At 41.2% G+C, this 27,838-nt stretch overlaps 1 protein-coding gene across 1 annotated transcript; it reads left to right on the top strand.

Moving 5' to 3' along the window:
• Window positions 1–204: 204 nt before the first annotated feature.
• fxn (frataxin) lies at window positions 205–27,633 on the top strand. Its single transcript, XM_053420501.1, has 6 exons — window positions 205–406; window positions 728–817; window positions 1,284–1,375; window positions 1,464–1,584; window positions 13,618–13,715; window positions 26,923–27,633. The coding sequence occupies exons 1-6, from the start codon at window positions 299–301 to the stop codon at window positions 27,059–27,061; spliced, it is 648 nt and encodes a 215-aa protein (XP_053276476.1). The 5' UTR covers window positions 205–298; the 3' UTR covers window positions 27,062–27,633.
• Window positions 27,634–27,838: the final 205 nt, after the last annotated feature.

Raw genomic sequence — 27,838 nt, 5'->3', positions numbered from 1 at the left:
GATAAAAATACGAAATGCATCTAAAAAAAAATTGGGGGAAGGACATCAACATAACATAACATACTTAGAAGATTATGTAACATATACATAATCTTCTAAGTAAGTATTTGATAGAAACAGGATATGTCGTTTATTTCCAATCTACTGCTCCAAACTCCAGTCCAGAAGGTGGCGCTAATGACCTATTAAGCTGGTTTGCCAACCGCCAAAGAACACAAGAAGTACAAGAAGTAGAAGTAGAAAAAAAAGAAGAAGAAGCAGCAGGAGCGACCAACAAACCAACCCATCCTGGGCTACCATGCTTTTGTTAACTAAAGTTCCTTGTATTTCTTCACGTACGTTTCAACGTGCAAATACCCAGCTCAACGTACTGACAACGCAGAGAATCGGGAGCTCCTGTAACCAGGTAGTGACGTCTTCTGACCTCCGAGTTCCACCACCCTGTCTGTGTCATCGCGAGCGAGTGAGGGCAGTAGAGCTTGTGAAGTCGTAAAGACCTGAACGACACTTTTGCAGCTTTATAAAGAAGAAAGAGATTACTAATTTGAATTAAACGGGTTATAGTGGAAATCAGCTCTGCACGTTAAATATTCAAATGTGTGTGTTGAAGTAAATGGGATGTATTTTCTATTTTTCCGTGGCATCAAGAGTCGTGAAAATTTCGCGTTATCAGTATCGACTATAAAATGTGGATATTGTGACATCCCTATGTCCTTTTATGTTCTAGGTGAGGAGGCTTTTATACCTCCCGAAAATTGGTCCGCTTACCAAACAAGTGCTGCCAGGCCGCGCCCCTTTCTGCTCACCATTGAATAAAGTAAGTCCTGCTTCCATACTAAGTTTAAAGAGGTTGAAAGTTTTAGTTTTCACGATTTTTTTTGTAGATTGCTCCACAATTTCTAGCCCAAGCTGGAATGTCAGACGGTTCACACACTTTCATTGCTGCTGTTTTAGATGAAAAGCTCAATAAAAAATATAATAATGTGAACAGTAGGTGCATTTCACAGAGAAACAAAGAAAAGAAAGAAATCTGAAGTGCTTTTCGACTACTAAGCGGGGCTTTTCCTGCACAGAGAATTGAAAGACGACAGACTTTGTTCAACTTTCCTACAAATTCTACTACAGCAGAAACCCCCCTTTTTGTCTGGTTGATCGGTACCACCACATACATTTTTTTTTTCTGTGGCCAAAATTTTTGGCCAGGAAAAACCTTGCTAACCTGTGAGTCTTTTTTGTACTTGTACACTTTGTTTGGTGTTTGACCCCAGTTTTTTTTGTGTCAGTGGGTTGAGAGCAGAGTTGATGGTCATAGATGGAGGAAAAGCGTCCATCTGACACTACCAAGGCTGGAGAAATCGGCCCCTGTGCAGATTAGGTAATTCCCTGTTCCCTTCCTCGCTAAACATCATTGCTGGTATTGAATGGTTAATAAACATGTTACTTTGTGTCGATTTTTCCTAAAGTGAGCTTTCGGAAGCAGCATATGAGAAACTGGCAGAGGACACTTTGGGAGCTCTGACTGATTACTTTGAAGACCTGACGGAAGAAGCTTTCACTGGAGCTGATTACGATGTTGTCTTCTCTGTAAGTCTCTCTGTTTCTTAATTTTTACTGTGGAACAGCTAGCTGTAACATTTATAATATATTATAAATGAAGCAGGTTTTGTCAATCTGCGAAGTAGTTCATTAAAGACTTTTAAAGACCTATTTTCAGAGAAATTTCACACAAAATCCTAAATTGTGGACTTCATGTTCGATTAAAGTCACAAACCCAGGAGACTTTTTTGAAGTCTTGGGCTGATATTTCTGCCTACCAAATTTCATATATCTAGGTGAAATGCACTGTGAGAGCTACTTCATTTTCAAATTTGTAGGGGGTACTAAAAAGACATCATGCCATACCTTGGTCAAAACACTCAATAATACATATTGAGGCATGCTAGACCCCTCAAAAATGTCTCTTATGTCATGGTGAATAATATCACCATGGCAAGGAATAGACATTTACTGTTCCCAGTTGTGGGCGTTATTACAAAATCTGCTTTCAGACATGCACTCGCATGTCTCCGGAGTTTCTCCGGAGTAGGTGTATGTGTGGACAAAAATGCCCAAGTAAGGACCTTTGGAGTTTCTGCAATCTTTGTCTGCCTTGCTCCCTGGTATATAATCTGCATCTATGGTTATGGCGTTTCTAACACCCAACTGACGCCACATTGGAAGAAGTAAATATCTCAGAGAGACTTGGTAATTTACAACCAGATAACTGCTGTTTACGTGACCATGACCACATACGAGGCAAGGTTTTGATTAATGCCGAGCTAAAGGTATTGAAGAAACCGTATTACCAGGTCGTGGACCACAATGGCCAGAATGGCAATGATTGACAAACCTGGTGCTACTTTGAACAGTGCAATGACATCTGGGGCTCTAGCCACTTAACAAATCCTGTGGCTTTGGTTGGCAGCCTTGCAATAGCTCCAATGTTTAGCTCTGATACACTCACCGCTAGCCACCCTGAGATGCCATCAAAGTTGCTAAACATAAAAAAGAGTAGCGACAGTGAGGATGACTTTTTATGTACAGGTGAGTTCGATTTTATTTATTGCTAAAAAAATTCTGAATATATCATACAGAGTAGGGCTGCACGATTATGGCCAAAATCATAATCATGATCATTTTTATCAATATTGATTATTTATTCATTTTAGGGATACCATCTTTTTATAGCACTTTCACGTTTAATTGAACAAAAACACTGCTTCAACTTCGATTGTTGTGCTACATTCTGGCTAATGTACAAATGTTGCATCAGACTGGTCCTTATCACAGTGCATCTCGTAGAAGGAAAATATAAATAAAGTAGTATCAACACTTTTTACACACAATTAAATCAACACAGCACTGCTTTCACTTCTATGTTGTACTACATTCCAGCTAATGTACATGTCTTTTCATTGAAAGATGCACTTTATATCTGTTTAAACTAATTTTGTTTAATAATTGACATTTCTGTTCAGATAGAGTTATTATTATATTTAATATATTTTGAATTTTTTTGAAAAACATTTGATGAGATTTAAGTTACATGAAGCCAAAGTGTAGAGAAACCTAACTTACACTCATGCACTAAAAGAACATAAGCTATCCTCAAGCTTTTCCTTTTCTATATCATGTGTGGTATACACTAGCCATTACATACTACTATTCTGTATACTTATTATTCTGTCAGCTTCCATAAAAAATGTCCTCCCACTAGTCCCTCCGCAAAGACGAGACTTTTTTTTGTGTTTTTTACTGCTGCTAAATAGAATCACACAGAGTACTCTCTCTGTCTCCCGCTCTGTGTCTCTCTCTCTATGTCTGTCTGTGATACACACACAAAGAGCAGTAGGGAGGTCAGAGCGGAATTTAAAACTACAACCTTTCATAGCTATGTATCAAGACTTTTACTGCTTTTTACTAGGGATGCACCGATTTATCGGCCGAACATCGGTAGCGCCCGATATTCGCCTCGTTTACTGATATCGGCTTATCGGTAATAAACTTGACTTTCACTGATATCATTGGCCGATGTTCATATTTGTGGTAAAACCGCTGGGCACGTGCCGCGGCTGGGGGAGCAGTCGCTCCGTCGCCCTCCTCTCAGCGCCGCCGGAGGCTCAGTGTGCGGCACCGGGAGGTCCTCATCCGGTTGCGCCTCACGGCGTAGCTTGTGCGGGGGCTTTCTTTCTCTTGAACCGTGGGGCGGTGTCCATCGCCGGCGCGGAAGGCGGGCCGTTGGAGGGGACCGGGTACGGCGGTCGGCGGCGGCGACTCTGGACGCGTGTCGGGCCCTTCTCGCGGATCACCTCAGCTACGGCGACCGCTGGGGGAACCCTCTATTCGCGCGGGGGGGGGGGGGGGGGGGGGGGGGGGTGAAAACTGGTGCGGACCAGGGGAATCCGACTGTTTAATTAAAACAAGCATCGCGAAGGGCCACGGTGGGTGTTGACGCGATACGGTTTCTGCCCGACACTAAAAACAGGTAAAACTGAGGAGGGCTTGTTAAGTTATCTTGACTCACGCAGTGTAACTTGGTGTAAAAAGTATGAGCGTAGCGTCTGTACTTATTTAAGTACTTTATTCTCATGTGCATCGGCTCTATTCATCCATCTCATGCACAGGTAACAAGGGAATTGACAACATACGTCATACACACAGAAGCCGTAACACATCTAATAAACGGGCAATACTGCTACCGTAAATCAATGAGAAGAGCGTTCTCTATAATGATACTTTAACAGGGCTGTTTTAGACAGGGTAAAAAGGTGCTGTTTTAAATTATCCTTGTGGTATTTTGACCAAAATATGTTACAATCATTTCATTAAGATCCCAAGGAACCATTTCAACTTGCGGTAAAATGGGCATAATATGTCTCTGTTAAATAAAGTTTAGTTAAATCAAAGATTGTTTCATAAATCTGATTCAATTTGTGCTCATTAAAAGATAAGAGTGATGAAGGGCTGAACATTTCTTAAATAGTGCTTTTTAAATAATGATTTAATTATTTTTCTGGCACAAAAGGGTGAATGAATAACAACAAAAAGAAAATAAACAAATATCGGTATCGGCTATCGGCCAGATTGTTATTTTAAATATCGGTATCGGCCAAGAATTTCCATATCGGTGCATCCCTACTTTTTACTGCTACTAAATAGGATAAATCTTCCTCCACCTAAAGTTGTTTTATCATTTACATCACATACAACTAAAGGAACACTCAGAACTGTGTCAGTACAGTTTTTGTTGTGTCAACAATGGAATATTAATTCATCCATATTTGCTTACTATATATTGCAATTTTACCCTCTGGTGTGAATAAACTACAGGCTATGAACTTCTCTTTAAGAAACCGGAAACTATTATCGGTATCGGCCATGTAATGCATGTAATTATGGTTATCGTATCGGCAGGGAAAATCCATATCGTGCATCCCTAGTTTCTGTTGATTGAAAGAAGACAGGATAACAAAAATAAAGATTCACTCATTATCTACTCACCACTATGCCGAAGGAGGGGTGGGTGAAGTGTTTGAGTTCACAAAACACTTCTAGAGTTTCAGGGGTAAACATTGTTGCAATACTATTGAAGTAAATCGACTTCATACGGCATCATTTACCCAGTGTTTTTAGCCTAAGTGAGTGTTTTTGTGGCTATAGTGCACCCGGAAAGTATTAACAATGTTTCACTTTTTCAAAAAAAATTTGTGTTACAGCCTTATTTCAAAATGGATTATATTATTTTTTTCCCTGAAAATTCGACGCACATTACCCTATAATGATAACGTGAAAAATATTTTGGTGAATTTTTGGAAATTGATTACATATAAAAAACGGAGAAAATCACATGTACATAAGTATTCAGAGCCTTTGCCATGACACTCAAAATTGATGTCAGGTGCATCGTGTATCCACTGATCATTCTCGAGATATTTCTACAAATTGATTAGAGCCCACCTGTGGTAAATTCAGTAACGTTTGACAATGTCCTGGATGTAGACTGGACCCAATCCGTTCGCAGCACGGTACGCAAGTACTAATGTTTTGAAACGGATACGGGCAGCCACTGGTAACCAGTGAAGCTAGTGGAGGAGCAGAGTAGTGTGAGGTATTTTAGGTAGGTTAAAGACCAGTCGATTCTGGATGAGCTGCAGAGGTCGGATGGCGCTAGCAGGTAGACCAGCCAGGAGGGAGTTACAATAGTGTAGGCGTGAGATGACCAGAGCCTGGGAAGTCAGAAAGGTCTTGCCCATTTATTGAGATCCGCAATAGGCTGCAAGGATACCATCTTGCAGCCTGCATGCGGATGTTTGTCTTGACCTGCAAATACATTAACTGTTAGGCTTTAAACGTAATAGCTGATAGCTTAAAATAGTGATAGCTTAAAGCAGCATCCAAATTGTGAAAAGTATTCATTACCCTTTTCATGGTTGAGAAGTCCCTTTCACAGTTTACACTGCTGACCAGGACCGTCAGGGCAATGGAAGCCAGCAGGCTCATAGTTGGGTACAGGACACCAAACTCATATTTTGAGGACAGATCAGGCAGTATGGCCAGCTGTGTCTTGTTCTGAAAAGGTTCAAAATGATATCAGTAACACAGTATAGTGTTCATGATAATGTCATGTGAAAATGTAATTCTTAAGTAACCTTGAGTGTACCAGCGACCACTTGCTCCTTGAAAGAGGCCCATTCTTCAAGGTCTGTGCCAAAATCGACACGGGAACAAAACTTCTCTGCCAGTATCCTCAGTTTTGTGTGTGCAGTGTCGTCAGGGAGTGTAGCTTCTTGGCTACCGAGTATCCCAAATGAAGCCAAGACTCCAACCTCGCCGAAATGTCAGTAAACTATTAGTATTAATACAATTTTGCAACAACTAAATTGAATTTCCATCTGTAGAGTCAGCCAAAAGCCACATAATCATACCCGTGATTTAATTCTTTGCCAGTACTGCTGTCTGTCTCCTGCTTCATCCCCTCTTCTCCCTCTCTCCTGTTCAGCAGAGATGCAGATTGCCCCCAGTCCTCAAGGGTCATCCAAATTTTGGGTCAACTTACTCAAATACTAAGTGTGTGGGGATGCCCTTCGTGTGAATACTATTCTTTAGTGCTGCCACAATTGAATCTGCTTTCCTGTCAGTCAGGAAAATCAGATCCAGAAATTGGCAGAAGACCTTCCCCTCGTTGTCCAAGTATCTAATAATGTCCATATGATACAGTTTATACATTTCAATTATCTGTATATTGAAATTGTATAGGTCAATGAAATGTTACACTTTGGGTAGACCTAACTCACATGAATGTCTAGCTGTTTGCATAAAGATACATCTGTGGTCTCATCAATCTCCAAGCCTATGGCTTGTGACTGAGAAGTAGCCTTCAATATTGGCTTTTCGATGACAGCGGCCAGAATTTCCAGCATTTCATCAACTATTCGATGTGACCTATAGTTGGTGCTTTTGCCAATCTAAACATTTTTTGGAAAGGTTAACATTCAAAGAAGCTTGACAATTTAATGCAGTATATTAATTCTTTAATTTTATGCAAGAAAAATCAAATTCATTGTCAATATAGCCATCGCATAAGACAAAACCAATCAAAAATATGGTAAACATTTACAAAAGAAGCTTACATTGAGCTTGTCAAAATAGTTGCAGTCCAAAAGATGAACTAGTTGCAGCAAGGCTGAATAGTTGGTGTGGTGGGCTATTTCATGCTTTATTAGCCAGTACAAGCACTTGAATGCCCCCACCAAAGCCTCGTGCTCCAGGACAACTGTGGGCTCAATTGATGCAAGGACATGGTTGCCTGAAATGACATGCAGCATCAGCACCGAAAAGCCAAACATTTTATTGATCAAATAAAAATAGAATAAACCCTGTTTTTTACCTGTTGACAGGCTATTCTGTGATGCTCAGACTGTGTGTGTGTGTGGGTGTGGGTGTGTGTGTGTGTTTGTGTTTTACGTAACCTGAATCCGGAAACATTTTTGGATCCGGTACTTATGTTTATTGCGTCTACACGAAGCCCTGTCAAGGAAACGCTGGAGCGGAGTGGTTGAAATTGCTGTAAAGACGTCGTGGAGCATGCGCATAAAGTGAAAGAAGGCAAAAGTCGAGATCCTACTTCTCTACCACCTGAATTTACTGTTACCATAGCAATCTAACGGGACGCGTTACAATTATGCACTTCGCCATAACCCTTGTTTGTGTTAAGTTACTGTTTTGAAACCTCCGTCTATAATAAAAATAATTTCACGTCAGATTTGCCGGTTTTGAACAATGGTCAGATGAAAATAGATTAAACAACGATTGATGAAAGTGTTGTTTGGTAATCCTAACCAGCTTCTTAACAACATTGATTTGGTTTATGTTGTTGCTGTTATGAAGGGACGCAGCAGGGCATCAGGCTGAGGTTGCGAGGCGTGGTGCGCTCACGTCATCGGGTTAGAAAATGTGCGAACACAGTAAGTAAGGGCGGTCCACACGTAGCCTGGATTGCCTGAATCTAGAAAGAAATGTCGGACATTATTTCTTTCCAAATTCAGGCAATCCAGGTTACGCGTTGACGGGCCCTTACTTACTTACCAAGATCGGTCTTGTACAGCCAGGGGGAGTTTCCCCTCTGACAGCCAAGCTGGGTCAAACCCTGTCATCCGGTGATGACTGGACTGATGCTCGTCTGGAGCAGGGCGTGCAACACTTGGGCTCTTGTCTGTACTTGGACCCGGAGCCGGAGAGCTACTCCAGCTGCTACACGCAGGAGAGTGAGTGTTGCCATATTCACCACACCAAATCTAAACGCGCAACCATGTAGAGACAGAAATGAAATGCCATCGTGTAAATCACATAAATAACATAAATAACATAAGGCCATTTAGTTTGTTTAATAAAATAGCAAGCTATAGACCTGTTTTATAGGAAATGTAATCTTAAATGACTTATGTTGAGATCTGGCGCTATATCAAAAAATGAACTTGACCTTCCAGGGGGGGCAGGGGGTGCCGTTGGGGGTGCGGGGCGCCCCCCTAATATAATGGTAGGGGAAACACTGAACATCTCTGGAGAGATCTGAAAATGGCTGTTCACCGATGCTCCCCACCCAATCTGATGGAGCTTGAGTGGTCCTGCAAAGAAGAATGGGAGAAACTGCCCAGAAATAGTTTAATACTCAAAAAGACTTGAGGCTGTAATTGCATCCAAAGGTGCTTCAACAAAGTATTGAGCAAAGGCTGTGAATACTTATGCACATGTTATATTTTGGTTCTTTATTTTTAATAAAAAAATGTAAACAAACTTTTTTCACTTTGTCATTATGGTGAATTGTGTGTAGAATTTTGTGAATTGAATCCATTTTGGAACAAGGCTGTAACTTAACAAAATGTTTGAAAAGTGAAGCACTGTGAATACTTTCCGGATGCACTGTATGTCCGCTAGCACCACCACTTCTGGTTGTGGGCTTTTAGACCTAAAACTGGTGAAAATGACAGCGTTTCAAGTCAAATGATTGTCGGGCATTGCCATGTTGTATCGTTTTTTACTGTTTTATTACGTCTGAAGAAGAGATCACTTTTGTTGAAACACTGTTTACCCCTGAGACTCGTAAAGTGTTTTGTTGACTCAAACACACAGCATAGTGGTGAGTATATAATGAGGGAATAAAATTTTTTCGATGAATTATCACCAAAGCATCAGGTGACCAGTTATTATTGATATATAATAAATGTGAGTTGAAAGCTGAACAGCCAATCAAAAGTGAGGTCGGAAAACCCAGTTTGCTGGTGAATTTCCCTCACAGCTAAACACATTTCAAATCAATTATGGGCAATCATATTTTGGCTTAAACTGTTTTCATATGTACATGTTTGTATGTCAATTTAGCCATGTCATCCCATCAATACAAACATTTTATTTTACATTAAGTCTCAGCTCTCTCACCCCAACAAAGAGGCATGTGAGGAAACGGTCTGAAGAGACCAGCATGACACTGGGGGTCTGTTTGGAGACCATTGACTGGGAGGTGCTTAGTGAGCCATACGGGGAGGACATTTATAGTCTAACCCCGTGCTTTACGGACTACATCAACTTCTGCGTGGAGAACACTGCTCACCCGGATGGCACCAGAAAGTCGAAAGTATTGGAAAATGTCACCCTTAACATAGCCAAAAAAAAACTACCTGCAATATTTGTAAGGCGGACCTTGCTTTCCATGGAAGCAGGACACGAGCATTTGAAGAGGAGGCACGTTTGACATCATAACGTAGACGATGCAGACTTGCCTCGGTAAGAGCCTGTTATTTAGCTTGCTCTATAAACTGAGTTATCTTGGCAACTCCCTCGATACCTGTGTGCAGGATTCTACAATCCACCACAAAAATATGGTTTGAATATAAACAAAATTTAACGAGTTTAAAAATGTAATGTTATCTTATTGCCTGACAAACGTCTTATTTTAATCACAATTATGCAGTCCGAAGAGACTATAGCTTTTGTTGATGTTTTTATTGCTGCTACTTTCCCTGTCCTTTTGTTAACAGAAAAAAATGGATGCTTGATTTTTTATTTATTTTTAGTATCAGCACTTGCGCTTGGCCTGTTCTTGGTTCATAGGAAAAAGGGAAACTTGAATTAAATTATTTTTTTATATTACCACTTTGTCTGTCCTTGGTTCTAAATGGACAAAAAATTGATTTTTTCTAATTTTTTTTTATTAATAGTTCCCTAATATGCAGCAAAGTTCATTAAAATAATTTTTTGAATGAAGTGTTGATCTTTATTGTCTTTATTTTCAGTCATCACATGCCGCGAACAACCTCAAGCTTTTTTGTGATTCATAATCCGATTAGTCGATTAATCGTTTCAATAATCAATAGATTAATCAATGATCAGAATATTCGTTATTTGCAGCCCTAGTGTGAAGAGGCCTGACAACCAAATCCGGCCACAGCACGAACAATGGGGGGTGCCCAGAATCTGGAGACAAGGACTGGGCAAATGAGCTGGATTTGTTTTTCAGTTACTACTTGAAGTTGTGAGTGACAAACCTTTAATATCCAAATTACATCTATGCTAATGCAGGTGAATCGATCACATTTTAAATTGAAAAGCTTAAATGCTCTGCATTATTTCACATATGAATCAAAAGCACACAGCTGTAGACAACCCTGCCAGGAAGCTTTGTCATTAGAGCAGCAGTTAAGTTCAGTAACATTGCTACCTGTGCTGGATCAATTACGTGCATCACATGAATTCAAAGAGGGGGAGGATACAACATGAAATTGGGAAAATACGGGATCATGCAAAAAAACGATCCTAAGCATGCTAACGCAAGTGTGCTCGCAATCTGTTTTTTTTTTTAAAGGTTGCAAAACTGGACAGTATGCGTGGTGACCAGGCATTTGTGTGGACGCAACATTCATCTACCTCTAGCAAAGATCCCTTGAGCATCGGGAGAACACTGGGAGCACCGTGAGAGTCGTGTTTTATTTTACTTCTCCAGTGTTTTCAACACTTCAGCCATCACTGCTCAGGAAAAATCTTGAAGGAGCTGGAGTGGACTGCCATCTGGCTGCATGGACCATCAACTACCTCAACAACAAACCACAGTATGTGAGGCTTCATGACTGTGTGTCTGAGGTGGTTGTTGCACAGGAGCCCCACAGGGAACATGGCTCTCTCCTTTGCTGCTCATTTTATGCACATCGAACTTCAATAATATTATATTTGTATAGCGCCTTTCACAGGACCCAAGGACACTGTTCATATGTTTGAGGACAAAACTGTAGAGAAAAGTAAAAAGTAATACTTCAGACACAACAGGGACAGCTGTCATCTCCAGAAGTTCTCTGATGACACAGCCATCGTCAGTCGTGTAACGGAGGGAAACAAACGGTAGTACAGGGGGAGTCATTGACTTTGTCAACTCGTGTGAATTAAATTGCCTTTAAATCAATAACACCCACCCATTGGTCAACTTTATTCGGTGCCATTTGAATCTGCCCATCACAAATATTTCATTCGCCCTGTCAGAATTTGGATGGACATAGGGCCGTCTATTCTCTGATTAAATTGATCATTATTTGAATGATCCGACATCGATTCATAAAAAGGACAGATCAATATTTTATATAACCTTTACCCGTGCGTGACCACATTGTTAACCTAAGACTTTGCAATCTTCTCTCCCGGAATGAGGCGGACTGCTCACTCACACTCAGGTCCCCAGGGGATAATAAGTTTTGTTTTTTGGAGCTGCCTTCATTTGCTGTCTTAAAACCAAAACACTACACTGTAAACAGTTTGACCATTTACTAAAGCAAAGGCTGTTTAAACATATTTCCTGTTTCCTGTTTAAACATATTTCCTCACCAGCTAAATGAAAAGGCCTAACTCTATCCTGAGCCAAATGTTAAATATTTACTCAGAAGCAATTTTTGTTTAGAGAGTCATTCTATATTTTTTTGTTTGGTTGTGTGCAGTTTATACATATATTTTTATTTATTTAACCTTTTTATGATAATGATTGTTATATCTTGGTTTAATATCATTTCACTGTATTATGGTCCAGTATTTCTGCATCGACTCCTGATGACGTGTTGGGTTTTGATGACGACAACTGTTGATGTAACGGCTTCTTGGAGGGCTGTCTCAATCAGTGTTAATTTTGTTGACGAAAACTATGACGAAAACTATTCGTTAACGATCTTTTTCCCATGATGAAGACGAGACGAAGACGTAACGAAAACGGATCTTTGAAAATAAAAACTATGACTAAATCTATTTTAACTTTCGTTGACGAGACGAGACGAAAATGTTGGTGGTTGACTAAGTCACAATAATTTTAAACATCATCGTTTCAGGCCGTCATAAAGTATCAGGAGCGGGCGAGTGAGTGTGTGTGTGTGTCTGTGTGTCTGTGTGTGTGTGTGTGTGCCCAAGATAGCCCACCTGTCCCGAGGCTCCGCCCCCGCCCCGCTCACTCGCTCAGAGAAACAAGATCAGAGCTCTTTCACGTGAACCGGCTGCTTCTTAGCTATGGAAACAGTGAAAAGTTTATCTGGTCTCAGCTGCTCAGAGATCAGTGCCTCAGCTTCTTGATCAGAGCAGAAGCTGCAGTTGGTTTGTACCGAGTTTCAGTTTCTGTGTTCGCCTCCAGCCTGACCTCTCACTTTTTGTTTTCACATTTAAAACTTAATATATATTTCTAAGCTATTAGGCTGAAGCTATATGTTTTTATTTAATTCAAAATAGGGTACTTCTTATTTCATACATTTCAAATACGCGGAGGACTCAAATAGCCCTACAAAGTTCTGTGTTTAATTTATTTCAAAGTAGGCCTACACTTGCCTGTGTATTTTCTTCTCTTCATAAGCGTTCGGTGTTTTCCTGTGTTGTAACAGGTACAAATAGCAATAAAATGTCAAGTGTTTTCTTTATTGTCGTTCTATAATTTCGTAAATGCAACAAACTATAGTTTAGTATTGTTTAACTTTATATTAAAATTTATTAGCTTTGTTATCAAATATGTTTTGCGGACGAGACAAATTTTATTTGGGGGAAGAGGGGGCAAAATTACTCTTTTGATAGTAAAGGTTGCCGACCCCTGCTATAGACTTATGCTGGTAGGGCTATCTAATGGACAACCTAAGTACTGCAAGCTAGACTATTATGCAGTTTTAGACACAACACAGGGTCCCTGGGCCTGAGAAGGGAAGAAAAGGAGTTTAATGTGGCTACTAAATGTGACTAAAACTAGACTAATATGTAATTAGTTTTCGTCGACTAAAACTAGACTAAAACTAAGAAAGATAAAAATGACTAAATGTGACTTAAACTAATATGCATTTTCGTCAAAAGACTAAGACTAAGACTAAATCAAAAATAGCTGCCAAAATTAACACTGGTCTCAATTTGTAGGGGAAGATTTCAACCACTTCTCCTTGTGACTCCATTTCAAAGGGCAAGATAACCCTAAAAATCAAGGGGTAGGGCTAAGGGGTGAAATGGGATTTGGCCTTAGTCTAGTTTATTTATATTTGTGATTGATTAAAGGTGTGTGTTCTGTCTTTGATCCATGTACAGAGTGGTGTTTTGACGGTGAAGTTAGGTGGGGACCATGGGACCTACGTCATCAACAAACAAACACCAAACAGACAGATCTGGCTTTCTTCCCCCACCAGGTAAGATATACATATCACACTATCTCAAAGCGGTTCTCAGTCACCTGCATCTGTGCCCTTGTAGCGGAGAGATGTTGCATTACTATTAACTTGATTCTAACAATGATTTTTAGCTGTTACCACAATGTAAATGTCACCTGCAGCAAACCAAAATGAAATAATAAACATTAAGCTGATCTATAAAACTAATACTAAATTGCAAAGTCACAGCAGAGTCACACTTTTAAATTGTATAACGCATGATTCCTTTAGTATGAATCTCTAATGCACCGGTGTGAATCTCCTTTTTCAGTTATCAGTCTTGTTTTACCCACTCAAAGCGTCACCTCTATGTTGAGACAAGACAGTTCATGGACATAAACACCTTTAGACAGGAATCAAATGAATGAAACTCGATCAGAACTAGGGCTACGTTGTAGCACTGGCAGGCCCGAGCACCTGCATGTTTAAGCCTGTTGCGGTCGGTGGAGAGAGCGATCAATGAGCGAGCGCATGTCTCCGCGTTGCATGTGTTTTGCGCTCTGCGGCGAGGATAAACGCTTCAGTTCCTGCGTCCGTCATGCGATGTTTATCCTTGCCTGCTAATTCCTCATTACGGTCCACGCTATCAATTGCACATCACACTGGGAAAATGTTATGTAAATCGAATGTTAGTTGTAAAACAAAGGTTACCTCCTGTTGCCTGTAGGTGGCGCCATCACTATTATTATGCACAGACATATAGCTCTGTTCAAGTAGGCGCTTTGATGTAGCGTGAGCAATTTTGTGTCAATTGGACAGTGTTACCACAACTTAATTTCACACTGATCAGTAGGTGGCGCTATGACCCTGAACTAATATTTTTATAAAGAGCTGTTCAGGTCAGGATTGTGATCATAGGTCGTAGTTCGGAGCCGGATGGATAATGCAGAGTGGATTTAGCAAGTACTTCCTGTTTCATGGCGAATCAGTAGGTGGCGCTATGACACTGAGGAAATATTGACACATAGAGCTGTTCAGTCTTGTATTCTTATCATGTTACAGAAGTTTGGTAGTGATAGGACAATGTACAGTGGAGTTATGACAATATTGTGTCCTTTGGCGAAGGACCATCCTTCGCTGCACATCAATGTTTACACGGTTTGAGGAAATGTCACAATTCTGATGATGGCGTTTAATCAAACTTTGACGAAAAATCGATCTCTAAATCAGTTTTCAACTCCATCTTGTTGTGATGACACTCATCTTAATTTGAAGTTGATCTCAGGGATTAAAGCAAAAAAACATCATCTGACTGAAAAAAAAAATCGGCACTCACTTTGGGTCGTGGCTGCTTACCGCCTCGATATTTAAACTTTACATGGTCCATTATCACTTACTAGTTTAAAGCTAGGGCATAAAACCAATATTTTTTTGCAAGACTTCACCATTCGTGTTAATGGGCTATAAATGACAAAACGTCTGCACAAGTTGTCAGAGCAAGCATTTATTTCCACAATGCTTTCAAGAACAATTATATTAAAGAGAACAATGTTTGAACAAAACGGTGTAACACAAAAAGATAACTTAAAACTTAAAAGATAACAGTACTAAATAAGTTAAAACACTGAGACCCAAGAAGAGAAAATGAAAAGGTCTACTTCTTTGGCCTTTTAGTGGTGAATCCAAAGTCATCTAACTTCAGGACACCTGATGCCCGTTTCTGGGGAGGTTTTTTTGGCCCAGGAGGAGAGGAAAAGGGTTTTCCTGCAGGTGTGGCTTTAAATGAGCCAGAGGAGGAGGAGGAAGAGGGAGTTCCAACAGAAGTGCCTTTTGAGGAGGAGGTTCCTGCAGGAGTTCCTTTTGAAGAGAGGGGTTTTCCTGCAGGGTTAGAGGAGGAGGAGGTTCTAGCAGGAGTGCTTTTTGAGGAGCTGGGTTTTCCTGCAGGGGTAGATAAGGAGGAAGAGGAGGAGGAGGTTCCTGCAGCAGTTCCTTTTGAGGAGAGGGGTTTTCCTGCAGGGGTAGAGGAGGAGGAGGAGGTGGAGGGGGTTCTAGCAGGCGTGCTTTTTGAGGAGAGGGGTTTTCCTGCAGGGGTAGAGGTGGAGGAGGAGGAGGAGGAGGAGGTTCCTGCAGTAGTGCCTTTTAAGGATTTTCCTGCAGGGGTAGCTTTTCCAGATGATGAAGATGGGAAGTGGCCTGCAGGGGTAGCTTTTCTGGATGTGAAAGATGGGAGGTGGCCTGCAGGGTTAGCTTTTCCAGATGAGGGAGATGAGGAAGAGGAGGAGGGGGGGTGGCCTGCAGGGGTAGCTCCTCTGGTTTTGGAGGATAAAGGGTGGGAAGATTTGGTTGCACACATGGCTCTTCTTGAGCTGTATGAGTGGGAGGCTCTAGTGGAGGAGGAGGAGTGTCTGGCAGCAGAAGTAGATGAAGATGATGAAGAGGTGGAAGCTTTTTTCACCTTCTTCGCCCTCACTGCTGAGAGGACTTTTAATGCTTCCCTGATTTTCCGATCCTTCTCTTTATTCATTTTCTCTTTCTTCTTCTCAAGATGGCATTTGTACCGGTGAAATGATGAGAGACACGAACTCCTCATTGCAGCACTAATTGTCATCTTAGAGGCTGTTTGTTCTGCTGCCTTCAGGTGTGTTTTGATCACAGCCAAGCCTGCATAGGTCTCAATGTTTAACCTGGTCCTATCCTTCTCAATGATATCATCCATTATATTGAATGAACCTTCAACGAGAGGGCCAGTAAACAAAGAGAGCAGTGCCCTCACCAATTTGCCCAAGACAGGAAATCTGATTGAGCCTTCTGGTGTCTTCATTACAAAGATTTCCCTCCACCAGTCAGCATCAATACGTGCAGAATTCTCATCAAAACCTTTGGCCTTGTCCTCCAGATCCAGGTCAGTCTGGTAGGCCCTCACCTCTTCATCCAGCTCGCCCAGTTCATTAGTGGTGATGACATTTGGCAGAGCCTTGGCCAAAGTGCTAAATGCAGTAAGCACGTTTTGGTCCTGGATCAATGAAGGTGACAGTGCAGACAAAGAGGAAATGATAGCGTTGCTGAAGGGGAGGTTTTTTATCAGGAATGCAGCTGCCTTGATGTAGCCCTCTCTGAGTGAGGTGTGAGCTTACTGAACTCTGTGAAAAGTACACAGATTCTTGTCTTCCTGTCACTATTTACATCGGTTTGACCCTTTGTTGATTTGGCAAGTTGTTGATGTAGTACATCCATCCTAGCCTTTTCCTCAGCTGTAACCCCATGCTTCTGCAGAACCTGGTTGAGCAGCCATCTGTAAAACATTTAAATACAAACATAGGACATACATAAGACTAAGAGGAGTAAGCAGAGTAAATACAATTATTGCATTTGATCTGACTTTAAATTTAATTTAACACATTTGATGAAGAAAATATTGAAAGGAAAGACTAGACTACTGGCATCTCACCTGTATTTGCGCTGATCATGGGGCTACAGGAAGCTGAAATAGTGTGCAATCAGTGGATCCACTAGCTCCCTTATCCTGTTGCACACCTCCAGCATCTGAAGGAACCTGCTGCTGATGGGGCGGATCAGGCTCTTGTTCTTCATGTGTAGAAGAGATTGAAACTCTCCAAACAGCTCCTTCTGCTTTGGAAACTTTTCAATGTCATAATACACATCCGTACAGAATTCTTCAACACAACTCTTGAATGGATTCAAAAGGGCCTTGGCAGAATTTGACACCATATGCACCGTGTCTCCACTGATGTCAAGGAGTGCATTGTTTTCTTTCCTGATCTGGGTCTCCACTCCAGATCGCTTTCCTCTCATGACGCTGCAGTTGTCAAGCAAAACAGACATGACCTGATCCCAGTTCAAATTGTATGAGTTGAGGATTTCTTCGATTGCATTTTTGAGGGTTGAGGCATTTGCAATGTTGACTTTCCTTGATCCAAAATGCTGGGATACAACTTTACCCAAATCCTCATCAAAGAACCGTACAAGCACATTTAAAATCTTGTCCATATTAACATTAGTTGCCTCATCTGCATTCAAAGAGAACATCTTTGTTTGTAGCTTCATGGACAACTCTGTTTTGCAATAGGCTGCAATGCCATGTGTGCACAAGTAGGAGGCGTGTGCGTTGCACAATGACAGCCTGGAGAGTGCGCTCTGGTCTTCTGCAACTGATCGAATCAGGTTGACAAGGGGCTGTGATATGGTCAGGGACAGGTCATGCTCTGCTATGAAAGAGCAAATTCGTACTTTCTGCGTGCAGACACGATCAGCCATGGAGGGACCTACTTCTGTTGTGGTGACTGCAGCACCAGGCAATGATGATGTGTGCCGAAGAGCTCTAACATTAGCCTTATGGCTAGCTTGAGACTGATGGCGTGAAAGGACTTTCTTGCCATTGCTCCCATACACTATTTTTTTATGGCACACCACACAAAAGCAAACTCCTGGCATTTTCATTTGTTTGCACCAAGAGCTAAATGGCTTGCCATTATCACCTACTTCGCATAGCCAAGCCCATCTCCACTTATTTTTTACCGTTTTATCGATTTCCGACACATCAGTGCCTTCCTTCAGTAGAAGGGCGTCCATGCTGCCAAAACCGAAAGCAAAGTGACTGCTGCTTTGATAGCAGTGGCGGCCTTTCCTACAGGCGGTATAGGCGGCCGCCTGGAGCGCCATCTAGAGGGGGAGCGCCAAATAATGCGCCCCCCAAAAAAACAACACAATTATAATTTTTTATTTTTTTCCCGGGCGCGTATTTTGGCGCCCGTTCTATATCTCCAACCAATATTTTGACATTAAAAAATAAATCTAACAGTAAGGTAAAATGAGCCAAAAATCGAAAACGGAGGGGTGTGTTCTTCATTGGTGTTGTCGGAACATGCGGCGTGCATGAGTAGACGGGCCGGATTACTGAACTCATCAATTTGCTCTCCTTACCATTGTGAAGACAGGTGTAAGTATGAAAATGTTTGGATGTGCTCCAAAATCCAGGCCGAGTATAATTTTAAATAGTTCATATGTTTAAAAGTAGGCTAAACCAAATTGTATTAAGCAATATTTGCAATATTATTTTGGCCAACACACATGTTGCGTAAATGTTCGTTAAAGACTGCATGAAAGTTGCAGTTATCTGATTTGCGTTGGTTCACACATTCCAACAAATATGCCTAGATATAGGCTCATAATGCACTGACAGTAACAACATGGATAACTTCGATTTTTACTTGCTTCTTGATTTTCATTGCACAGAATACAAAACGAGAGAGAAGAAGGATAAATGGCTTTCGGATCAGTCCGCGCAATTGCGTTTTTGTAAATATAGCCAGTGTTGGGGAGTAACGGAATACATGTACCGGCGTTACGTATTTAGAATACAAATTATGAGTAACTGTATTCCGTTACAGTTACAAATTAAATAGATGGTATTCAGAATACAGTTACATTGTTGAAATCAGTGGATTACATGACGGTACTTCTCTGTTTCACGAGTTTATTCACTCTCTCGTAAATCCACCGGCGGCAAAGCCCCCAGGAAGCAGCTGGAGACCAGGGCTGCCGTAAGAGCGCCCCGGCCCCCGTCGGCGTGAAGAAGCCTCACCGCTACCGGCCCGGGACCGTTACAGGCCCGGGACCGTGGCTCTGAGAGAGTTCCGTTGCTACCAGAAATCTACGGAGCTGCTGATCCGCAAGCTGCCCTTCCAGCGCCTGGTGAGAGAAGACCGACCTGCGCTCCCAGAGCTCCGCTGTCATGACTCTGCAGGAGGCCAGCGAGGCTGATGCCGGGTTCACACCGGACGCTGAGGCGCCGGGCAGCGCTAATATCACCCGTTGACCCAGTAGTATAAAAGCATATGGTCACTTGTTGCTCCAACATTAACTGCAACAGCGTCCTAATTTAATGTCATCCATATTCAAGAACTTCTCCGCTGTTTGCTCCGTTCAATGTCGGGTGTCGAGGGTAAATTACGTACTCTCCACTCAAGCCAATGGGGAGCCCCCCCCTCTCTTTTTATCTTTATGACTGCTTGTAGTGGATGGGCAGAGGGGGGCATTTAATAATGTGATTGGTAAAATTGGTAAAATTAAAACTCCAGGACAACAGAAGGGGAATACAAACTATGGGATGCATACTTTATCATTTATATCATATAAAATATGTCATTAATATCGTTTAAAATCATTTTTCAGTGTGTTTACTGGCGCGATACGCTCGCGTCAAGCGCAAACAAAAATAGACTCGACGCCGAAACAATCGCTGCACGGCGCGAGGCAGCCTTGGCGCAGCGCGACCCCTCAGCCTCCGGTGGGACCCGCACAGAGCTGGGAGTGGATGGGAGCCGGACATCCAGCTGGCCCGCCGCATCGGCGGAGAGAGAGTTTAAACTGCTGCTGCTCCACTGACAATAACAACGCCGCAATCCTACACTTAAAAAATGCAATACAAACCGGAAGTATTCCAAGTATTCAGAATACGTTACTCAGATTAGTTAATGTAATGGAATACGTTACAGATTACATTTTTAGGCATGTATTCTGTATTCTGTAACGAAATACGTTTTGAAAGTATCCTTCCCAACACTGAATATAGCCTATAGGCATATAAACGTCGGCTCGTCTTTCTTTCTTTGATTCTTTAATTGTAAGCCTTTTCTCACGCTTCTGCTCCTTTTTCAATAATTCTCTACATCGTGTAGGTCCAGGCCAAACGAAAAGGAGAGCATTTTAAGACGTCTGTTGATTTAGAACTTTTTATTTAATTATTTCTGTATCTGCCGACGATGATTGATACACCGGTGGCCATGACTGATCAAAGCGAAACACAAGATGGTCTATCTGTTCAAACAGTCATTTTTTGCCACAACTCAACTTAATCCGAAACACTAGCTAAATTGCCAAACACAAGAAAACCAAGCACAACGCATGGGGATTTATTTCCAATGCTCTGCCAACGCATGGATTATTTTTTAAAATGCCGCGTCAACTTATCCATTCAAACATGAGAAAGACGCAAGGCATGGTTCACAAACAAAAGGTTAAAACAAATCACAGCTGATTGGTGAAGTTATGCAAATCATATCAGTGTTACACCCCCCCCCCCCCTATTTTTTTTTCTCTTCGGATCTGCATCGATCTCTTTTAGCCTTATGCGAGCGGAGTTGACGGAAATCCGTCATAGCGACGGAAAACTTTAATCCATGTGATCTGATGATAGCCCTGGTACAAGTTCATCAAAGTAGAAGTGTATAATATGGCCAAAATGGCGGGCTTCCTGTGTGATCTAGCATATCTGTCCAAGAGAGTTATTTATTTGCTATGAAAAGACATATGTCCCTATCGATTTTTGTAGATGTAGACCAATCGCAGTGCCGGGGCTGCCCTTTTGGGGGTGCTAGTCAGTTATTTTGCCACGCCAATTCCTTAAAACCATCTGAATATCTTCAGGAGGGGGCTGTTGATACACACATGTCGTTTGAGGGAGATGGTCCCAGAAACACGGAAGTTACAGCAATTTTGTGTGTCATGGCGAGCTGATGAACTTTGATGCCGCGCCATTAATAATCCGCAGGATGAAAAATCACAGTAATCTTATGCCTACATTATCAATGTCTTCAGACCAATTTGACACGGATTGACATGGTTTCGCAAAGTTGATGAGGAGAAATACATCAAAGTGTAAGACATACCAAAAACAAGACATTTCCTGCTGCCACCAAGGGGCGCTGTCATTTTAAGTCACGATTTCTGTATAGATGTCTTCAGGTCGCGACTCTTGTCTTACATGTCTAGTTTGGACTCGATTGGACCAAATATGTCCGAGATACAGAAGCCCGTGTTTTGATGGCGTGTAATCAAAATCGATCTTTAAATAACTTTAGATCTCCATCTTGATGTGATGAGACTCGTCAAAATTTGAAGTTGATCTGATGAAAGCTCTACGACAAGTACATCAAAGTAAAAATGTGGAATATGGCCATAATGGCCACTAAAACTAAAATGGCGAGCTTCCTGTTGCATTTTTCACAATGCTCCTTGAGGCTTTTTTGTGCATCTGGTCATGATACACAACTATCCTCATTTTCGTGAGGATCAGTGAATGCTAAATGAGGGGCCCATTTCCAAATACTCCAGAATACGTACATTTTCACCACTTTCTAATTTACTGCAAACTTTTAAAACTTTTTGAGCACGTTGAAAAAACGCTCAGAATAATCCTTACAATTTCAATAGGGCCTCCCAACGGAGGTGCTCGGGCCCTAATAATCATTTCAATTTCAAAAGGGCCTCCCACCGATTTCGGTGCTCAGGCCCTAATAATAATAATTTCAATTTCAATAGGACCTCCCACCGGAGGTGCTCGGGTAAAATTGTACGTATTCTGGAGTAATTGGAATTGGGCGTAGCCAAATGGATCAACAGCGCCACCTGGAATGCAGCCCCTAGGTTTCCAAAATCGGGACACAGGTGTATCTTGACTAATCATAGAAAAAAGTCTCAAGGAGCATTATGAAAAAAGCAACAGGAAGCCCGCCATTTTGGGATTTAGTGGCCATTTTGGCCATATTCCATATTTTTACTTTGAAGTACTTGTCCTAGGGCTATCATCAGATCAACTTCAAATTGAGATGAGTGTCATCACAAGAAGATGGAGATATAAACAGATTTAGAGATATATTTTTCGTCACATCGTGTGACCGTGACGTGGCTTTGTATCTCGGACATACATTGTTTAATCGAGTCCAAACTAGGCACGTCTCGCATGCAACGCGGAGACGTGCGCTTGGTCATCGATCGCTCTCTCCACCGACCGCAACAGGCTTCAACGTGAGGGTGCTCTGGCCCTCTAGTGCTACAACGTAGCCCTAGTTTTTACTGTCTTTCAACAGAACATCCATGACAGTGTAAAAAGTGTGAGTGCAGCAGGGTTACATCTTTAATAATATCATCTCAGGAATAAAAAAATACAGTTCATGCTTTGACATGTCTGTGCCTTTTTTTTACAAGCAATACAAAATCACAGCTCCAAATTACAGTAAGTTTGACTGATGATGTATTTTGTAGTTTAAAATAACTTACATGCCTGTCTTATGTACAGTTTGCTTACTTGCCCTGCGTACGTCTCAGTTTTTAACTAAATCAAACACTTAATTTGTCATAAATTGCTGTAAATATTACAATGAGGAAAATGTCAAACGATATTGAAGTTTCTGTTGGCAAAATAGTGAGACCCACAGTTAAAAAAGTCCGGTTGAAGTTGTAAACACAGTATAATTATGTATATGTTTCATAGGGAAGATCAGCGAATCCTGCCGATCTCTAAATACCCTCCTGTAAAGCAGTAATGGATGCATTACATTGTCGGGGATGCGATGAATGCTTTGAGGGAATCCCTGGGCATTTGTTTAAGTATGTTCCCTTGAACTGTCGCGATGGTCTTGGAGAAATAACTAGTTTGGTTTTGGTAACCAAATGTCCCAGTGGCCTCACAAAGTATGTTGTTTTTCTTGTACGTGATATCTTAAGATCAGCTTGAGGGAATGTCTCCAGATTTGGAACAAACATTCACTTGGACTAAAGATGAACTGATCATGGTGGTCGAAAGTCAAAAGGTCAAGGTCAAATGTAAAAATAATGGTGACCTTATTTTAATCTGGAAAACAAATGTATGTAGACATGTCACGGTTGGCAGAGAGATACAACTGCAGTGCAGTATTTGTAGTTTGATTTTTAGAATAAAATCAACCCAGGTACACACTCACTAAATCTAACAAAACTAAATTTGTTAATTTCAATGAAATAACCACAATTAGTTCACTGGATAATGTAGAGATTAGATAGTGGTAGAGATCAGATCAGCTATTGATGATTTAAGACACAAATGCTTTATTTCCCCTGTTGATATTATGAAACATTTCATCCTTATCAGAGGATTGTAACCGTCTGTGCACACTTTCCATCTGCTAGTCCTCAGGTGGACTGAGCAGTATGTCCAAGCCCTACATTTCCCTTGTATCCACTGCTGCTGTATGTTGTAGCTGGTCAGTGCATGTCTGTCTATGGGACTAACAAAGCTTGTATAAAGGAGCACTTTACTCAAAAGCTGCCTATTTACGTCACAAATCATCTTGTAAGTCACAAATCACCAACAAAGCCAAAAATATATATAATTGAGAAATACCAAGCCTCATAGAAATATATTTTTGAGATGGTTAGAGACAAAAAAATTACCTTGAAAAATCGAATCAATCAAATGTTATTTGTATAGCCCATATTCACAAATCACAATTTGTCTCATAGGGCTTTAACATGGTGTGACATCCTCTGCCCTTAACCCTTAACAAGAGTTAACTACAAAAAAACAGGGTAAAATGAACGTAGAAACCTCAGAGAGAGCCACATGCGAGGGATCCCTCTCCCAGGACGGACAGAAGTGCAATAGATGTCAAGTGTAAAGAAGAACATCATCATGATTAAGGTTATAGCAAGTATCTAAGGAGAAATACTACGTATCAAGTAGGGATGGGCATTCGATTAAATTGTCTTAATCGATCGTTGGGAGAATAAACGATTGATTTTTGATTAATCATTCATATTTTTATATTAAAGTTCACTATTTATGGCTATATTAAAATGCAGTGAAAATATAAAAAACACAGCGTGTTTCCTCATTGAGATCTTTATTGCAAGATGAACAACTCTTGTGGCAGTTAAACGGGATCCGTTCACTGGTTACACTTGAAAATATGCGCTGCTGTGCCCTTAAGCCCGATGAGAGCAGCAGCTAGCGGCTGAGAGCTAGCTGGACTTGACGGTTCTCGACCTCTCAGTACGGTTGTTGTCACATTCTCACTCCCGGAACCCCTCCCTTCCCCGTGGACTGAGGGTCCGTGTGCAGACATGAAGCCGATCAGCGGAGCTAGCTCCGGGCTGCTTCCTCCAGTTGCTAACATCCTCGCTGTGCTGCGTTCAGGGCAACTCGGATATTCCTACCTCCTGACACATAACGAAATCGATTTTTTTCGTCGATGAAAAAATAATGTAATTTATGAAATTCTTAATGATCAATAATCGATCGTCGATTAATTATGCCCATCCCTAGTATCAAGCAGTCCTGCTGCAATCATAGTCTATGGTCAGCAGCCAGCAAGATCGTGATCCGCTATCAAGATCGGATGCCACTTTAGTCTACAGTCATTGTCCACTGCAGCCAATTAGGATCCATCATCAGCTGCCACCTCGATCGTGGTCCACCACCATTATCAGATGCCAACACGATAAAGGATCCGCCATTATTATCCCAATCAGCCAGCACGATACAGAATCCGTGATCCACCATTACAATCTCTGATACGCGATCCACAGATTGTAATCCATAATGTGGCCACAGCTGTGGCCCTGGATCCGAGGACGATAAGGCAAGGGACTCCGGGGAAGGGGTCGAGTCAGTAACATGTATTGACGAGATATGAATTACTTTGATGTGATAATGATTTGAGAAGAGGAAGGAGAAGCTGGAAAGAGAAGCTCTGTGTGCCATGTGTCCCCCAACCTTCTAGACCTATAGCAGCATAACTGTGAGCAGGTCTAAGATCATCCGGGACCAGCTCTAACTATAAGCTTTATCAAAAAGGAAGGTTTTAAGCCTACCGTTAAACGTACAGATGGTGTTTGCTTACCGAACTGAAAGTGAGAGATTATTCCACAGGAGAGGGGCTTGATGGCTGTAACGAAGGCGTGGACTAGTTTTTCTGCATCTTTTTGCAAAAGGATATGGCTTATTTTTTAGATATTACGCAAGTGTAAAAAGGCGGTCCTAGAAATTTGTTTTAAGTGTATATTAAAGGAAAAATCAGGATCGAAGATCACTCCCAAGTTCCTGACTATTTCATTGGAAGAAAGGGCAATGTCGTTTAGCGGAGCTATTTCATCAGATAATGTATCTCTAAGGTGTTTAGTGCCAAGTATTAGAACCTCTGTTTTATATGAGTTTAATAAGAGAAAAGTGTGGGTCATCCAGGTTTTTATGTCCTTGAGACATGCTTGAAGTTTAGTTAATTGATTACTTTGTTCAGGTTTTATTGACAAATATAACTGGGTGTCATCCGCTTAGCAGTGGAAATTTACGAATTGTGTCCTGGTAATGTTTCCTAGTGGAAGTATGTATAATGAGTAGGGTTGCAAAGGGGTGGAAACTTTCCGGTAAACATGGGAATATTGAGCTTGGGAATTTTGGGAATTTTGAAAAAAAAATAAAAAATACGCAAACTAAACGCTGAGCAATAAAAACGTCATTCAAAACTATTTTAAAGATGTATGGAATGCAGCACACGCTGCACGTTGAATTTCAACCCTGCACTGTGCATTTCTCCATCACATGCACAGATAATTGCCAGCATCCTGCACACTACAGCAGGGCTATATATCTCATGTGTGGAGACATTTCACCCCAGCCAATGTTGAAGGAAAGGCTGTGTACATTTGCAAATACTGTGCAAAGACCTATGTTAAGAATGACACAAAGATCCAGAAGCATATAGTCAAGTGCCCAAAGTTACCTCAGGGCTCAAATCCGCCTATGACAAAACAAAATGTATATATTTATGTCTGTATATGACGAGGTAAATACAGTTAGTATAAATTATCCACAATATTTTCAGTTTATTCCCGTAAATTCCCCTATATTCCCGTATATTCCTGTTAATTCCCATGGAAAGTTTCCAACTTTGAATATTCCCGGAATTTTGCAACCCTAATAATGAGAATAAAATTGGGCCAAGCACAGAGCCTTGTGGAACACCGTGGTTAAATTTGGTGTGCGCACAGATCACTCTACCAGCTTAGGGCAGTTCCTTTAATGCGAATTAACTGTTCTAGTCTCTTAATAATATGTGATAGTCAATCGTAGACTATCACAGAACGAGGACAGACACTAACAGAACGAGGACAGACACAAATCCCTGATCTGAAGCTATTAGAAGGTCATTAGTGACTTTTACCAAGGCTGTCCGTGTGCTATGATTAGCTCTAAACCCAGACTGAAGTCTTCATATATATTATTTTCCTGGAGAAACACACAGCTTATTGGCAACAACTTTTTCAAGGATTTTAGACAGGAAGGGGAGGTTAGATATTGATCTGTAATTGGCTAAAACCTCTGGGTCTAGAGTGGGTTTTTTGAAAAGGGGTTTGATTACAGCTAATGTCAACATGTCAGTAAATTTCTTTCATTCTTTTGTGTTTGCAGTGGACCAAAGCGCTATGACTGGACAGGTGAACACTGGGTGTACATTCGCGATGGTATTAGGCTCCACCAACTACTTTCCAAAGAGTTTTCCATCATCTTCAGAAAAAATATGGACCTCTCTGACCTGCTTTATTCCTGAGAATATATGATTATCTCAGGCATGAGAACTGTGACTCACAGAACTGTTCCATGAAAGACCCATAGTGTCACTCCTCTACCAGAGGCATTGTAGTTTGAGGGTTTTAGGATTCTGTGCAGTATCTTGGCTGTTCAATGTATATACAAATTTATATAATATACACTATATCCAATGACTAACTCAATATGGCATAAAAAGTATGCAGTTATTAGAAACAAGTGCTTAGGATATAGTTGTATGTAATTACGTTTCAGTCTTTGTCCGCTGCTCTGGTGTTTTCTATATGTTTTATGTTCTCTAATAATGTTATAAAAATGTCATACTAATGACAAATGTTCATTATGTACAACCCACCCATATTTTGTTTTCTTATAAACTTCTCTTTGTCCGTATCCCACAATGTCAACATCTCACTTGTTTTGGACTCAACCTTATCCAACCCAATGCATTGTCATGTTTTACAGAGTTGGCATTTTTTCTTTTTAACCAGATCATGTTTTGCTGATTTCAATATGCAGATTTTTGATATTTTGCAAGTGAATCATGTTCACCACTAAACATAAATGTTACCATTTGGTGCATTGTCTTGACAAAAACAATAGCTAGACCTACACGCAGGTATAAATGGGCCCTCGCACTGTGGCGGCAGTCAGGGAACGACAGGACCGCTCGGAGTCCGCCACATCCCAGTCAAGAGGCGCACTACTAGGCACCCCCTTCAGACTCGATGGGTCCCTGTGTCCATCAGATGACTCTGGATAATGCTTGTTGATTATT

This window comes from Pleuronectes platessa, chromosome 4 (assembly GCF_947347685.1).
Source record: "Pleuronectes platessa chromosome 4, fPlePla1.1, whole genome shotgun sequence".
Taxonomy (NCBI): Eukaryota; Metazoa; Chordata; class Actinopteri; order Pleuronectiformes; family Pleuronectidae; genus Pleuronectes; species Pleuronectes platessa.
Note: the sequence above shows the minus strand (reverse complement) of the source record. Positions and strands in the feature narration are given on the sequence as shown.